Source organism: Polypterus senegalus, chromosome 16 (assembly GCF_016835505.1).
Source record: "Polypterus senegalus isolate Bchr_013 chromosome 16, ASM1683550v1, whole genome shotgun sequence".
NCBI classification, from domain to species: Eukaryota; Metazoa; Chordata; class Cladistia; order Polypteriformes; family Polypteridae; genus Polypterus; species Polypterus senegalus.
The window spans coordinates 53,377,494-53,395,295 of NC_053169.1; the positions used below are offsets into that span (position 1 = coordinate 53,377,494).

Here is a 17,802-nt window from a genome sequence, read left to right on the forward strand (position 1 = left end):
CTTTACATTGTTCAGGTACCCATTTCCTTTATCATTCCAAACGTACCCCCATTAACATGTCTATCGAGGTGGTCACCATCGATCAAAGAACTGTCACTTACCGAGTGGTTTCCATGCCCGGAGATGGCACCTACCTTTTCCATTCTCTTCGTTACATATTGCACGGTCATATCAGGCTCACTCTTGATATCCGGAGGAACATTGTGTCTTATGTATTGAATGACTGGGACAGGTTCAAGGTGTGGACTGATGATGGTACAGGAGAGAATTATACTACACAGGAGCACTAGAAGAGTGAAATGCTTAAGCCCTTCACCTATGGATCTGCATGTGAGTTGATGGCTGCCGCTGAATTGTTCGGTTGTCGCTTTCAAGTGTACCGAAATGGCCAAATATTTTACACCTTTCGACAACCGCCTATGCCTCTTAAACATCTTAGATTGACAGGTGACGATTTCAGTAGTGGACACTTTGATGTTTATGGATGTTTAAACTCTCAAAAGCTGGATGTGAAGTTATCAGTGAAACCGGTTGTATACTTATAACGCTTGACAGATGCCGAATGTCTCTTTAACACAAGTCCTACAAATACTGTCGTAATTGAAACAAACCATGAAACTCAAACCGATTATGACAGCAGCAATCCAAGCTGTGAGATTTGAAACAATATTACTGCTCACATGGCCAACTGTACGTTGCATGCTCAAGAGTAAGCTCAGCGCACAGCTTGGTCATATTACAACCGGAGGGCCGAACTCACAATGTGGTATACAAAGAGATCCTTAACAAATAATTATTGGTATATTTTCCCTCAGTTTAAAAGGTTTAATTTTCTTCTTAATAAAAATTTTAAGGCAGTACTTTGCCGCTGCGAAGCGCGGGTATTTTGCTAGTATATATATATATATATACATATACACACACACACACACACACACACACACACATACATACAGGTGCTGGTCATAAAATTAGATTATGACAAAGTTGATTTATTTCAGTAATTCTATTCAAAAAGTGAAACATGTATATTAGATTCATTCATTACACACAGACTGATGTATTTCAAATGTTTATTTCTTTTAATTTTGATGATTATAACTGATAACTAATGAAAGTCTCAAATTCAGTATCTCGGAAAATTAGAATATCAATTAAGACCAATGCAAAAAAAGGATTTTTAGAAATGTTGGCCAACTGAAAGGTATGAACATGAAAAGTATGAGCATGTACAGCACTCAATATTTAGTTGGGGCTCCATTGGCCTGGATTACTGAAGCAAATTTTCCGAGATACTGAATTCGGGAATTTCATTAGTTGTCAATTATAATAATCAAAATTAAAAGAAATAAACATTTGAAATACATCAGTCTGTGTGTAATTAATGAATTTAGTATACAAGTTTCACTTTTTGAATGGAATTACTGAAATAAATCAACTTTGTCATGATATTCTTTATGACCAGCACCTGTACACTGTAGATTGTGAAAGAAACAGAAAAAAACACAGAATTTATTCAGCCAACTATCAAGCAGAACATTATCAGTCATCAGATTTTTTTAATCAGGCTAAGTGTCAGGAGAGGAAACTAAAAAAAGGACACACATCCCAGTGATTCTGAGTTACACCATAACCAACCAGGCTGTATATGTATATGTATTTGAACTCTATAAGGAATCTTATATTAAAGTATAAGAGCATGAATTTGTGTTCAAACATCATTGAAGAAGGGAGCTAAAATTAGTACAGATTGTTTCAATTTTCTGCACTATTGTGTTAAATTGAAACTTATATAAAAGATACAAAAATAAGGTATTTAAAACAGTGACTACTTACTATTCTGCTGTGCTCATCTTAACAGTTAGAGTTGGAGATCATTCACATTTTTCCAGAATGGAGACAGGTTAGGCATTGTAATTTATTGAGCAGTTCACAAATTATTCATACCATGATATCACTTTAGTAAATAAAATTAAGTTATTATACAGTGGCTTGCAAAAGTATTTGGGCCCCCTTGAACTTTTCCACATTTTGTCACATTACAGCCACAAACATGAATCAATTTTATTGATTGAGTTCCACGTGAAAGACCAATACAAAGTGGTGTACATTTGAGAAGTGGAACGAAAATCATACATGATTCCAAACATTCTTTACAAATAAATAACTGAAAAGTGGGGTGTGCGTAATTATTCAGCCCCCTGAGTCAATACTTTGTAGAACCACCTTTTGCTGTAATTACAGCTGCCAGTCTTTTAGGGTATGTCTCTACCAGCTTTGCACATCTAGAGACTGAAATTCTTGCCCATTCTTCTTTGCAAAACAGCTCCAGCTCAGTCAGATTAGATGGAAAGTGTTTGTGAACAGCAGTTTTCAGATCTTGCCACAGATTCTCGATTGGATTTAGATCTGGAATTTGACTGGGCCATTCTAACACATGGATATGTTTTGTTTTAAACCATTCCATTGTTGCCCTTGCTTTATGTTTAGGGTCGTTGTCCTGCTGGAAGGTGAACCTCCGCCCCAGTCTCAAGTCTTTTGCAGACTCCAAGAGGTTTTCTTCCAAGATTGCCCTGTATTTGGCTCCATCCATCTTCCCATCAACTCTGACCAGCTTCCCTGTCCCTGCTGAAGAGAAGCACCCCCAGAGCATGATGCTGCCACCACCATATTTGACAGTGGGGATGGTGTGTTCAGAGTGATGTGCAGTGTTAGTTTTCCATCACACATAGCGTTTTGCATTTTGGCCAAAAAGTTCCATTTTGGTCTCATCTGACCAGAGCACCTTCTTCCACATGTTTGCTGTGTCTCCCACATGGCTTGTGGCAAACTGCAAACGGGACTGGTTTTCTGTTAACAATGGCTTTCTTCTTGCCACTCTTCCATTAAGGCCAACTTTGTGCAGTGCACGACTAATAGTTGTCCTATGGACAGATTCCCCCACCTGAGCTGTAGATCTCTGCAGCTCGTCCAGAGTCACCATGGGCCTCTTGGCTGCACTTCTGATCAGCGCTCTCCTTGTTTGGCCTGTGAGTTTAGGTGGACAGCCTTGTCTTGGTAGGTTTACAGTTGTGCTATACTCCTTCCATTTCTGAATGATCGCTTGAACAGTGCTCCGTGGGATGTTAAAGGCTTTGGAAATCTTTTTGTAGCCTAAGCCTGCTTTAAATTTCTCAATAACTTTATCCCTGACCTGTCTGGTGTGTTCTTTGGACTTCATGGTGTTGTTGCTCCCAATATTCTCTTAGACAACCTCTGAGGCCGTCACAGAGCAGCTGTATTTGTACTGACATTAGATTACACACAGGTGCACTCTATTTAGTCATTAGCACTCATCAGGCAATGTCTATGGGCAACTGACTGCACTCAGACCAAAGGGGGCTGAATAATTACGCACACCCCACTTTGCAGTTATTTAATTGTAAAAAAAACTTTTGCAAGCCACTGTATTTGAAAAAACTAACAGGATGAACAAAATCAATGTTTACAGCCATTAACGAAACATAAAGTGTGATAAAAAGCTTATAGTACTTAACTCGGGCGGCACGGTGGCGCAGTGGTAGTGCTGCTGCCTCGCAGTAAGGAGACCTGGGTTCGCTTCCCAGGTCCTCCCTGCGTGGAGTTTGCTTGTTCTCCCCGTGTCTGCGTGGGTTTCCTCCGGGCGCTCCGGTTTCCTCCCACAATCCAAAGACATGCAGGTTGGGTGGATTGGCGATTCTAAATTGGCCCTGGTGTGTGCTTGGTGTGTGGGTGTGATTGTGTGTGTCCTGCGGTGGGTTGGCACCCTGCCCAGGATTGGTTCCTGCCTTGTGCCCTGTGTTGGCTGGGATTGGCTCCAGCAGACCCCCGTGACCCTATTCGGATTCAGCGGGTTGGGAAATGGATGGATAGTACTTAACTCCAAATGAGATACTGTAACTAAAATCCACAAATCTGCCACTAACCTGTAAATGTATTGTATACAGTACCTCCTAGGCACCATAACTAAGCACTAAGTTACCACCAAAAAAAAAAAAACAGCTGACTCCATGGGTATACTGGACAGCTAAGACAGTTAAACTTGTGCAAAAGGGAGACACAAAGTGCTTTCTGAATTTTTCTATCCAGGAGAATAATCAGTTTGTCCCACTTTGTTACTGAGACTAATTTCTCTCTTTATTATTACACATTTTATGACATTTTAACATTCCTAACAGTCCTGAGAAGCAGGTCTTTACTCGCATTTTGAATTAAAACACTGACTGAGTACATGAAATTGTAGGCAACATTTGGACTACAAAAATATTACTATGAAGAATTAAACCCAAAATGGCCTGTAGCATTTAAAAGAGTAAAGCACCCAAAATGTATATTGTAAACGCTTCTTTTGTTCCATTTAGTAGCAAGCATTCAAGATTAACACAGTGTCAAAGATCTCTGCTTTTATATCTACACACATATATTTTGTTAACTTTATTTTGTACATACTTAAGTACAAAAAATAGCAACATCCTCCCCCTTTTTGTTCCCCAAGCAACACTTTGGCAAATAAACACTTCCTGAATAAATCTGAAGAAACATAATTTATAGCATTTTTAAATCCATATAGTAATGCAAATCAACCAACATTTACAGATGTTAAAATTATGAAAAATGTTCTCCACATGTAATCCAGCATGCAAACAGATTTCCAAAAACAGTTCCATAATAATACTGCATTGTCAATCAGCCAGTAATTCCAAGTAAAAGAAAAATGGATGTGATAAATAGATAACAAGCAGAAAAAGTATGCTTTATGCAATTAACATTGAATAAGGAAAACATATAAGTTTGTGCACATACAAAAAAACATGTACTAAAACCACATTACAGGTGGCAGTTAAAGATTGATTGTAAACTTCAAGAGAAAGCTGTTATCACAAATGCAACATTTTTTGGACAGTACATTTAACACTGCACTGGAACTACATAAGATGAAAGCAACACATTATTTTGTTTTACCCATTTGCTTACATATAAAAATTATTTTTTGATGTCTTCTGCATTAAAATACAAAAATTATCGTTTGTGTAATGGCTCTCCTATTTTGCATAATTTGTAATAACATGACTTGCCTGTGATCCTTTTGTATTGCTGTTTAAAAGAAGGGCTGGCTTTAAATAACCCTGCTAAGAGCAGAATAATACACTTTAATTTATGAAATAAACAGTAAATAAAACACACCAACAAGCAGTAGAAGGACCTATTAACCATTTATACATTATATGTATATATTTTTAATGTGCACTTATTAAAAAAAAAAAAAAAAAGGTTGCACCACTTAAATCACATATTACAACTCGGTGGGTAATAATCTAACACCAGTTGGCAGATAAGTAAATTTCAGCCAATTTAAGACAAAAGTAAGACTATAATAATTTAAAGTAATTTAGTGTTGACCGAAATATCATCTTTAGCATGTTTGTGTAAAAATAATTAACAAGAAAATATATGTCTTCTCTGTCGTAAACGAACATGTTTTCTCTTATTTTCATATTATTAAAATGTGTGTCTGATCAACAGTATTTTCATGTTAATTTGAGCTAACGCTCTTAAAATATGTAGGACTATCCACAGGTAACTTTCTTACCAAATTAGGAAATGCAAAATAATGCTTCACTTACCGGATTTAGTAAGTACATCTCTGGATAAGTGAAGCAATAACAGCAATGTCTACAATGAAATACAATTCTAGAATTCCACCATGAATTAGTCAGCTTATCTTAACCTTAAAACTCTAAATTTTTACATCACAGGTGCATCTTTTCCAATGTATGTATTTAGTTTATTTTTTGTTGTTGTTATTAAGTAGCACATCCAAATAGAGAGGAAGAAAAAAAAAAAAAACTAAAACAAATGCTTTACTACCAGCTATAGTGAGGAATTTATAAATACCCCAAAGTCCTGAGAGAATTCAAGCAAAGAGGTCTGACTTTCTTACGCCAGTGACTGATTTTAATTCTGCCAGGCTATAATCCATGACTTCAGCAACAATGTTAACTGTTCAGTACCTTTTGTGAGAAAGTCAGAATATTCAAGTAAAAGGCAGAAATACAGGCATGGAGTAAGGCTGAGGTCTTTGCACACTGAGTGATCCACAAATGGTAAAGCCCTGAGAGTTTAACACAATATGTGTAACCAGAGACACAAGTAGGGCTTGGTTGTGGTTCAAGTTCAGCACAATGATAGTGTTACATTATCACTAAACCACAGCTTGCACCGGTTTTCAGTACTGTCAAAGTTTTTAAATAGTTTGGAAATTAAGGTGATTCTGAAAAAAATCAATAAGGACTGAAAGATAAGAGGTGAGTCATCCAAGATGGTTAATAGTACTAGTCTCTACTTACTATAAAATGGCTGTGATAAACACACTGTAGACAAATGCCTCAAGCAAAGAATCTATTATTGTTTGCTTCTCCCCAACAAACCTTAATTTCTTCAACTGATTTGTGTCAGAGATCTGGCTGTGTCAGTAAAACAGACTATAATCATTAGTAATTGATTTCTCAGATAAAACATTTGTTGCAAGTGAAGAAAAACAAAAAACTTATAGGAATGGGAAGGACAACTGAATAGATAGGATTGGGCTCACCATTAGACAACAACAAAAAGTAAAAAAAAAAAAATAATAATAATAAATAAATAAATAAAATAACAGATTATTTTTGTTGGAGGCAATGCTTTCAGCTCAACTCTCTGTAAACATGCCAAGCAAGGGATGTATGTTTTGCATGCTAGACTCTGAAGAAGGTTTACGTATATAGTATCAGTGCTCTGTGGCTTTGTGCTGAAGCTATTGAAAGCAGTTTATACTAATATGCATGTTAATTATTTCACCTTTGGAATGACAATTTACTGATTTTCTTGGAATTTTTTGTTGGTTCCTTCTACAGAAGCAATCTTCATTTGTGCTTTTCAACACAAGACATGAATGATTCTTTGCTGTATGAAGATGTTTGTGGCTTCATGCTTTATTTGTTTTGGACAGCTATGTTTTCCTTGACATTCATCCAGCAGCATAACTGCTGAGGAATGAGTAGAACATGGGTAGCTTCATCCTCTGCTGGTCTCGACGGCACCATGCGATGACAGTTCCCTCGCTATTTGCCGTATACAAATGGTGACCATCACAGGAGTATGTGAGGCTGAAAAATAAAATATGAAGATAACATAAAGGTCTATGCTACTCACAGATCTCTTCCTTTGCTATGTCCAGACCTCAATGTTCTCAAAAATCTTTTATTGTTTGTCTTAGAGGAAAAATCTTTAAAGGTTTAAAGTAGATCTGCAAGATGTAGACATTTCACATTGTGATTATAATGCTACAAACTGCAATTGTCATATGACATAAAGTTAATAATTAAAATATAAAATCAAAAAAACAGCTAAGACATGGGCAAGATAGTAGCATTGTTTAACATGAGTCCCTGTCCTCTCCGTTTTTGCTTACCAAGTATGAAATATATGTGAGAATTGCTCCTTAAAGTAAATTTGGATGCAACTGAAAGTGGTGTGACACAATCAACACGGTAGTTATATTCATTTGGAAGGACGAAACTATATGACCAACTGCCTACAGCTCCATGTCTTTTGTGATATGGGAAGTGATTACACTTACACTTTCTTGTGAAATGTGGATATGGATGCCTTTCTGAAAAAACATATTTTGCTCTCCTAAACATATTTAAGATTGATATTGTTTAATTTCAAATAGGTATGCTTAATCACACTTAACATGCTTCATTCTTGTTCTATACTTTGTTATTAGTCTGGAATTTGCCATACACACAGAATGTGCATGACTGAAATGAAGTGTTGCAATTAATATATTACATCCATCCATTATCCAACCTGCTGTATCCTAACTACAGGGTCACAGGGGTCTGATGGAGCCAATCCCAGCTAACACAGGGCACAAGGCCGGAAACAAACCCCAGGCAGGGCGCCAGGCCACCGCAGGGCGCGCACACACACACATCCACACAACAAGCAAACACTAGAGACAATTTAGAATCACCAATACACCTAACCTGCATGTCTTTGAACTGTGGGAGGAAACCGGAGTGCCCGGAGGAAATCCATGCAGACACAGGGAGAACATGCAAACTCCACGCAGGGAGGACCCGGGAAGTGAATTAATATATTACATTTCTACATATTTAAGTACGATACTTCAAAAGATTTTAATTTGAGATATGATTAGTATAAACCCAATATTTTAAACAGGCTAGAAAATTTGTGAGTTATTTAAAGACAGATACACACTGTTAAGGATTTACACTTTAATGTTGTTCAAACATTACCTACTGTAACTTGAGGGACTTGGCCTGGTAAAAGGCTAAGCAAGGTGTCAAAAAAGATGCCTCATAAGTGCAATTTGCAAAATCTTCTTGATTATACATTAGTTTCAAACAATAGATCACAAATATGCTTACAAGCTAATTACAAACACTGAAATCCTTGGTGTGAATGTTCTTTGCGGATGTATACATTCTATAAGAGCCAACCTCCTCTTCTGTGTTTATTATTTTGCTAGTACAGGCTATGGCAGTTCTTTGACCCTGATTGAAGTACACTTGCCAGGCAAAATGTCATCTAGAAGATTAATTATATCTTCATTGGAGGATGAAAAGGAGAGGGGGAGTTTGCTTCTAAAGAATATTACCGTAATGAACAATAAGAATCTGGCAAAAAAAAAAATACATTATAAATTGTGCTGTGAATTCTGAATCCGAATTCCAACCTTTCCCATTTTAAAGTACTACCTAGCCCAGACTATTATATCAGTATCTCCCCCCCCCCCCATAAAAAAAAAAGCAGCTTTAATAATAATAACCAAAAACATGCATCATCCTTACCTGACAATTGGTCTATTTGACTTTGAAAAGGTTATTTCTCTAACAGGTTTCAGATCCCAAGTGCTCCATAGTCTAAAATGAACACATTATATCTAAATTAGGCAAGAAAAGGCTCTTTGTTGGAAGAATGCATTAAAATGTACAATAAAATGCACTTTTAAAAGTTAAAATATTTTGCATCTTTTAGTTGTGTATTTTTTACCAAGAAATATATTATAGCTATTCTATACATAAACATAGGGAATTTTACTGAAAATGACCCAAAATTTCACTCTACAGAACAAAATATTTTCAAGTTCTACAAGGAGATTATACTTTACAGCTTTTGGAAGTGCAGTGCAACTTTACAGTCAACCAATCAGCAATATCAGATTCTTGTTGTACCATGCAATTCTAGTCTGTAAATGGAAACTTTTGAAAACTTACATCTATATTAAAAAAAAAAACTTCTGATGATCAGCGATTAGTTACCTCCTTCTTTTATGCAACACACATTTCTTCAGTGATAATAGACAATGAATAACCCAAGTACATATACAGGTTAATTTCTGTTCCTAAGTCAAAGCACCAAAATTTCCCTTTGATGTAAAAAGGATATTTAACTCTTTAGTTTGGGGCTTTGTCTTTATTGTCCATGAAAAATGGAAATACAGTGGAACCTCGGGTCACAACTGTAATTCGTTCCAAAACTCTGGTCGCAACCCGATTTGGTCGTGACCCAAAGTAATTTCCCCCATTGGATTGTATGTAAATACAATTAATCTGTTCCATACCGTATGAACTGTATGTAAATATATTTTCTTTAAAGATTTTTAAGCACAAATATAGTTAATTATACCATAGAATGCACAGTGTAATAGTAAACTAAATGTAAAAACATTGAATAACACTGAGACAAACACCCAGGCTCCCTTCACGTGAGCCTGCGCTCGCTCGCTCGCAGCTGCACATGAGCCTGCGCTCACTCGCTCTCTCTCTCGCTCCGGCTTTCTCCTTCTGCTTCCTGCCTTTTTCTGCAACCTCCGTTCTTTCCTGTTCTCTTCTTTTTCCCTTTAGCCAACTCGTGCTTCTGTTTATGAAGAGGACGTGGTAGTCGTGGCAATTACGGATGCGGACTGCTTCTCACCTGTGCACTTGAGAAATGCCCACATCATGAACTCCTCAGGAACTGCTTCGGCCACACACCACCATACCCCCTTGCTAAGCCGCGAGTACGGTGACTATTTACTAAAACTGGCCTTTTTTGACGGGAGCTGTGGACCCACTATACCATAGGAGGAAGCTGGGTTGAGAGAACGTTACAGTTTTCAGGGAGAGTCCCTCTGTGTGATGCACCGAGAACAATGTACAGTACAGGGAGAGACTGAACATGTCCAGGAATCATCGGCATGTACAAACTGGAAGGGAAACTGGCTTGTTCGTCACCCGAGTGTGTGGTCGTGAACAGATGCAAAGTTTGGCAAACTTTCTGGTTGTAATTTGTACGTGTTAAGAGACGTTCGTGACCCGAGATTCCACTGTATGTAGGAAAGTATTTAAGGAAGAGCTTCAATTGAAATGAACAACATAGACAAGACAGCATCAACTGTTGACTGCAATGAGTTTTAAAAGAAGGCAATAAAAATTTTCATTGAATTCCAGTTAATTTCTCAAATAATGTTAAGTTTAACCTTTCAGTTGATAATTGCTTAGTCGGTGCATTTCTCTTGTTGCTCCCTTCAGGTAGTAATGGATTGTTCTGAAAACGCTTTTAAATCTGACAGCTGCTTGCAAAAAATATCTTTTATCGTGAAACTATTTTTTATCAGACAGGACAGGCAGATTGTTTACCAGTTTCATCTTTTTTTTTTTAGAAATTCATTGTGGCTTTGCAGGCTGGTGTTAACTGTGACACACACATTTCTGTATTGTAGTCTTTCAGTTTAAATGAAAGCAATTTTTACCATGCTAGATAAAAGAAGGCAGTGATAACTTGACCTTAGACCACTGAAGGCAGAGACGTTTGTACTTTTAAATGGGCAAGTATCCAGATTTCGCCATAGTGTTTTATTGAGCAAACATACTTGCCAATACAAACGAGTTCCAGATGGTGCATAACCACATTATCAATTAGTGATTATTTAATTAAGGGTCTGCACAGGCTATTTTTAAACTGCACAGACACTTCACCATCAAATATGAGCATCTTTCCATTCTCTTTTAGAGTAGAGGGACACCACCCACCCCAATCCCCATAAATTAGTTTAGTGCAATTTGAATAAAGTTCTTCCAGATCAAGTGTTGTTTATCTGCGTGTGAGGTGCCTGGAGTTGTATAAGGTAAATAATATATCGTTATATGGAACACATGCATTTCATATGTGTTCCGTGTCTACAACGATCTATGTAAATGTAGGATGAAATGCGAGGCAGGAATTGTTGAACACATAACTAAAAAAGAAACGTTTTCATATTTTAATAATAATTGATAAAACATAGACATGAAGTGTATACCTGTAATGTGTAAAGACTGAAGGCAAAATTTCAAATAATCACTTTCACAAAGGGTACAAATATAACAAAACAAGTGTGCTTTTACTCAAGGATATAACTGTAGAAAAAGAAATCGAGGTGGGTACGATGTTGTCATGACTGCTTGGGAGGTGCAGAGGTAAGAACTGCTGACTTGTAATCAAAAGGTCGCAGGTTTGATTTCGAGGGTGTCCGTTTTGAGTAGTGACCTGCTCTTATTGTTACTATTACAGAAAAAAAAACATACATTTGAGTTGAGTCTGTAACAGCCAGTGTAAATTTATGTAAAAGTTAGTGTTTTATTTTTTTTAATTCAGTTTTATTCTCTCAGTCATTCTAACACTCCCCCGATCTGACACTGCCAGTTTTCAAATAAAGACGTGCTATAACAGACGTGAACTCAGATGAGAATTCTACATCAGAGAAAGAGAACAGAAGCCCTCCCTGCAAGAAATGTCCACTCACACATAAGAACAACACAGCTGTGCCAGGCATAAAAGAGAAAGATGGCACCATTTGGATGCAGCAACAGGTTGAGCGTTGCCCTGCCAGTCAGTCTGCCACACGCATGCCCTTCAAAGAAAAAGCAGGGCATACCGACCTTGCCAAGGTATCGTGCAAAGTCCTGTTAGTGATTTATGTTTTGTGATGGTCTTTATATGAAAAACATTTATATGTTACTTAAATAAAAGCCACATTGGTGGAGGGGATTGGTTAGCAGGCTGCTTGTTGCTTGTGCTGATCGACACATTTACAAAACAAAAGACGCTGATGGAGAGGTGCAAAGGAATTTAAGTTGGTACGGGATTACAAGATTTTTCATTGGCTTCAGGAATTCTAGTGTTATACAGATAGACAAATATGCTAATTGTGCAGTGTGAAATGGAACAACAGAAATTAAAACCATACTTCAAGGTTAGATTCCAAAATTCCATTTTAATTCCTTTAGATCCCCTGAATAATTCTGTAAAACTGAAATGCAACTAATGAACAGGAGCAATAACTAAAAGACATTTAATTAAGTAAAAAAGCCTCCACATACAGGTGACTGGAATAAAAGCATTAGAACCCATTAAAATAGAAACATGAATTACCTAACAACTCCATTTTCCAGTCCCCCAGCAATCACATTGACAGAAACTCCCTCGGGCTGGTTGGAGAATGCAACAGAACAAATGATTTCCCTACAATGAACATGTCCTATGAGGTCCCCATTTACAGTCCAGAGCCTCAGGTCACTACCACCACCAACTAGGAAAACATAAATGTGTTAAATAAGTGTTATGTATTCAAATGGAACATAAAGAAAGTATTAGATCAATATGTCATTTATTTGCACATTCAAATCATACTTCTAGAAAGTTTAGAAAAATATTTTTGGAAATAAATAATAGCGATACTTGAGTTACCATTACAATTAACACAATTTAAGTAAATTTCTTTAAAATTTTTAATTCATAATAAAATAAATATTATACAAACAGATTCAGATTACTGGTGAAATTACTACTGTAGAATGCTTTTTTTCCCAAAGTATGGAACCACAAAACTGGTCTCACTGATTTATTATGGAGAAAGGTGCCAGTGGAATCCAATGGATTTGATTTCATACTACGTATGTTACACAACTCTCTCTGTGCCAACACAGGGACTAAATGGGAAATAGCAGCAGCTCTGTAACTCCATACTCCTGTTACACTTTCCACAAGATACAACAGAGTACACAGCTACATTCTACTACCCTGGCATTGACTTTCCTTTGAAGGCTAAGTAATGTGATTCCTCAGTAAGCAGAACACATCCTCTTGCTCCCCCTTTTAAAAATGTGGAACCACCACCACCACCTTATTCTGCTAGCACTGTATAAACGTTCCAATTGCCCAAAATTTGTGTTTAATGTATCACTAATGCACATAAAACCAACAAAAAAAAAAAACCAAACTTAAATATAATTTGTTTTATTATATTATGGGTAAGAAACACAATGGCACAGTGGTTAGACACTGTTTGTGTGGAATTTTATGTTCTTCCAGTGCCTATACTAGTTAATCTGTAGCAATTTAGTTACCCCCATATCCTTAAAATGAATATACCGTGTAAATCATCCCTGCAGAAGTGATTACAAGTACTGTATGTATATCCAAAGCCACCAAGTTAAATTCCTGTACATTAAGAATAAAAGTGATTCTAATTCTGAAATAGTTTGGAATTTAGTTTAAGAATGGTACATATGTTTTGCTTGAAATGTTGATGTAATCATTAATCATAAAACATTAGAAAAAAGTTACTTTTTCTCAAATAATAAATACACATTGAACGTTTACAGAATGGTGTACATATTATACTGTATATTTATGTTTTAGCAATGTGAATGGTATTTCACTTAACTTGGCAATATGCCACTACTCACCTGAATCACAAACAGTTGCAATGTCTCCTGTGGTTTCACTTGCTGAAACTGCTGAGACAGGGCTTTTATGCCCAGTAAGACTCTGAACATAACACAATCTGTAACACACATGTAGCTTAATGAACACAGAGACAGAAATAATATCAAATTCAAATATGAAATTATTTATGTTGAGGCAAGCTTAAAAGTTTGTTAATCAACAACTTAATAAATCTGAGTATACTTTTTTTTGTACACTCTATGAAATCTTAGTTTTCAATGTTTCTAACAATGCAAGTTCTGTAATTCAAACAGCTGAAAATTTCAAATAAAAGTATTTTTACAGATAAACCCTCTTTGTTAAGCTCAGATGACTTACATGAGTAAACAGACTCATCTATTTGGGACTCAATAGAAGAATAACAGAAGACACCAAAGCTAAAAAGGGGAACGTAAGGTACAAACCTGTTTAAGTCCCATATTATGCAAGAGCCATCCTTGCTGACGCTGATTAGAATGCTGTAAGGTTTACATATGAAGAGGCTAGTGACTTCTCCTGAATGCCCATACAAGTACACCTGTGACTCCACTTCCACTTCAGAGGGCTAAAGAAAAAAACAGTATACCTGATACATAATTATTACCAAAACAAGCTATCTATATACATTAAAAATGCAATATATATGTTATATTAAAAAATCTGGATTAACTCCCATCCAGAGCAAAATATATATATATATATATATATATATATATATATATATATATATATATATATATATATATATATATATATATATATATATGTATATATATATATATATATATATATATATATATATATATATATATATAATAAATATATATAAATAAATATATATATAAAAACATATACACATACCGAATATACATATATACACACACACATCTCTATTATATAAAAAAAATCCTGCGACGAGACAAGACTTTTTGGAAGATGTTTTCAAGTCACACACACACACACATATATCTATACACAAATATACATATATATATTTTTTTTTCCCCACACATACATACACAAACACATACAGTATTCGTTCGCTGGTAACTTTATTAGGTGAACCTGATTGTTGACAGATATTGTCTCCTCTAACAAATAGCCACATATTTGTCAGCAGTTTAGTAAGATTAGCTGGATGAACTGTCTGCACTTACAGTGGGCCATGAAGCATATGTGAATGGTGGTATTTTGCGCTTTACAGAAAGCTGGCTTCCTGATATACCTGACACTGTTTGATGAATTTCATGCTATTTGAGTAAACAGAGACCATGTGTGGTGTGGAAAAAAGACAGGAGGGGGAACTGGTAATGTATGCAAATGAGTAATGGTGTAAAAGGGAGCATATTACAATTAAAACTACAGTCAGTAATTCAGACACTGAAATTCTGGCTGTCGGAATTTGTCCACATTATTTGCCCAGGGAGATGAAATAAATCATCCTTATTAATGTTTGTATTCCACCCTCCACAAATGGGGACCTAGCAATGGAAATGATTCATTCTATCCACCAACATTTTAATGATGACTCGCTCTGACCCTGCAGTTAAAATATGTGGCGACTTCAACCATGTGACTTTGGAATGAACAATGACACATTTATATCAGTTTGTAAACGGTTCTCTCGATGAAATAACAAGCTGTATCTGCTGTATTCAAATGTTAAAGATGCCTTTAAGTGTAATCTACTTTTTCCTTTAGGAAAATCTGATCACAACCTAATTCATCTTATTCCCAGCTACAAGCCTGTTATTAGACAGCAATCTGTTACCACCAGAATAGTGAGAAAGTGGACCCTGAAGGCTAAAATGGCTCTAAATGACTGCTTACAAATGACAGACTGGGAAATGATGTGTGAGTAACTTGGGGACGATATTAAAGGACTCTGTCACTGTATCACAGACTATATTAACTTCTCTGTTGATACAGCGGTTCACATAACGAAAGTGCATTGATTTTCAAACAACAAGCCCTGGATTACTAAGGAGCTAAAAGGTCTCCTGAATGAGAAAACAATTCCGGTGACAAAGTGGCTCTGAAGTACATACAGCATGTGCTAAAGAAAAAGCTGAGTGAAGAAAAGGAAGCTTTACAAAGCTAAAATATTAAACAAACTCACTTAGAATAACATGAAGGATGTCTAGAATGGACTTGGGTATAATTACAGGACTCGAGAAATCCAGATCTCAGGCTCTAGAAAGGGATGTGGACAAAGCTAATGCACTGAACCAATTTTTAATAAATTTTTTCCATTCCACTGCCACCATCTTCAAAAGACCAGTCTCCCCACACCATCTCTACTACATCAACAACTCCTACCAAATAAACAGAAATGGCCAGTGACAAGTCCACTTCTTACCATCAGTGTGGACTGTCCATAACTGAAGACCAAGTAAGGAGATAACTGAGGAAGCTAAACACAGGAAAAGCAGCTAGACCTGATGGAGTTAGTCTTTGAGTTCTTAAAGTCTGTGCTGACCAACTTTGTGGTGTCCTCTGTCACCTGTTCAGTCTGTTCCCAAGTTTTCAGAAAGTGCTACTCATTGTGGAAAACATTCTGCATTGTTTTTGTTCCGGAAAAGACAGGCGTCTCTTCACCTAATGACTACAGTCCAATGGGCAGTTGCATCTCAAATCATGAAGACTTTTGAGAGACTGGTCCTGGACTACATGAGCCCTCATATGGTAGACCAATTGGACCCTCTGCAGGTTGCCTCTCGGACAAAGATTGGAGTGGAGGATGCAATTATCTATCTGCTCCACAACGCTTATTCTCACCTGGACAAAGCTGGCAGCACTGTGAGGATTATGTTTTTTGATTTCTCTAGTGCCTTCAAAACCATCCAGCCATCCCTATTAAGGGGTAAATTCAGATATATGCAGAGTGATAAGCCTATGGTGTCCTGGTTAATGGACTATCTTTAGGGCAGTCCGCAGTCTGTGAAATTCAAAGACTGTGTTTCTGATATGGATGTGAGCACCACTGGAGCATGACAAGAAGCAGTCCTGTCTCCCGTTTCTCATCACTCTGTACAGCTCAGACTATAAATATAACACTAGGGTGCATCACTTGTAGAAATTCTTAGATGATTAGGCCCTTGTGGGGTTAATTGATGAAGGGCATGAGACAGAGGAGAAGAGTTAGATGGAGAAGTCTGTTTCTTGGTGCAAACTAAGAATTGTCTGCATCTTAACATCAGCAAAACCAAGAAACCAGTTACTGATTTTTGCTGAAGCAAAGAGCCTCTATGTCTGGTTACTATTCAAGGAGTGGATGTAGAGGTAGACCACTCTAACAAGTACTTAGTGGTCCACATCAATGATAGGTTGGACTGGTCACAGAACAGAGAGAACTATAACTTTTTAATCAGAGTATAGCATAAAGTCAATGAAACTTATGGGATATTAATCTGGTCAGTTAAGTAGCAGAGGGGGTTGTTAATCAGTTTCAGCTGCTGTAGTGTTAATGAAATTAACAACAGATGCACTAGAGGGGCAACAATGAGAGGACCCCCAAAACAGGAATGGTTTAACAGGTGGAGGCCACTGACATTTTTCCCTCCTCATCTTTTCTGTTTCTTCACTAGTTTTGCATTTGGCTACAGTCAGTGTCACTACTGGTAGCAAGAGGCGATACCTGGACCCTACAGAGGTTGCACAGGTAGTCCAACTTCTCCAGAATGGCACATCAATACATGTCATTGCCAGAAGGTTTGCGGTGTCTCCCTGCACAGTCTCAAGGGCATGGAGGAGATTCTAGGAGACAAGTAGTTACTCTAGGAGAGCTGGAGAGGGCCATAGAAGGTCCATAACCCATCAGCAGGACCAGTATCTGCTCCTTTGGGCAAGGAGAAACAGGATGAGCACTGCCAGAGCCCTACAAAATGACCTCCAGCAGGCCACTGGTGTGAATGTCTCTGACCAAACAACCAGAAAGACTTCAGGAGGGTGACCCAAGGGCCCCATGTCCTCTAATGGGCCCTGAGC

General features: G+C 37.1%; 1 protein-coding gene across 4 annotated transcripts in view; it reads right to left on the reverse strand.

Annotated features, from left to right (window-relative positions):
- Nucleotides 1-4,347: 4,347 nt before the first annotated feature.
- The window catches only part of lyst (lysosomal trafficking regulator), a 299,712-nt gene continuing 286,257 nt past the window's right edge, over nt 4,348-17,802 (reverse strand). For 2 of the 4 annotated variants that reach the window (XM_039737860.1, XM_039737864.1), the window contains 5 exons: nt 14,241-14,380; nt 13,797-13,894; nt 12,481-12,637; nt 8,877-8,948; nt 4,348-7,163 (listed from right to left, as the gene is read on the reverse strand). In XM_039737860.1, the coding sequence (XP_039593794.1) occupies nt 7,025-7,163; nt 8,877-8,948; nt 12,481-12,637; nt 13,797-13,894; nt 14,241-14,380 (606 nt within the window). In that variant the 3' untranslated portion in view covers nt 4,348-7,024. Of the gene's footprint in view, nt 7,164-8,361; nt 8,703-8,876; nt 8,949-12,480; nt 12,638-13,796; nt 13,895-14,240; nt 14,381-17,802 lie in introns of those variants that run through there. The other 2 variants (XM_039737863.1, XM_039737861.1) reach the window with 1 other exon arrangement.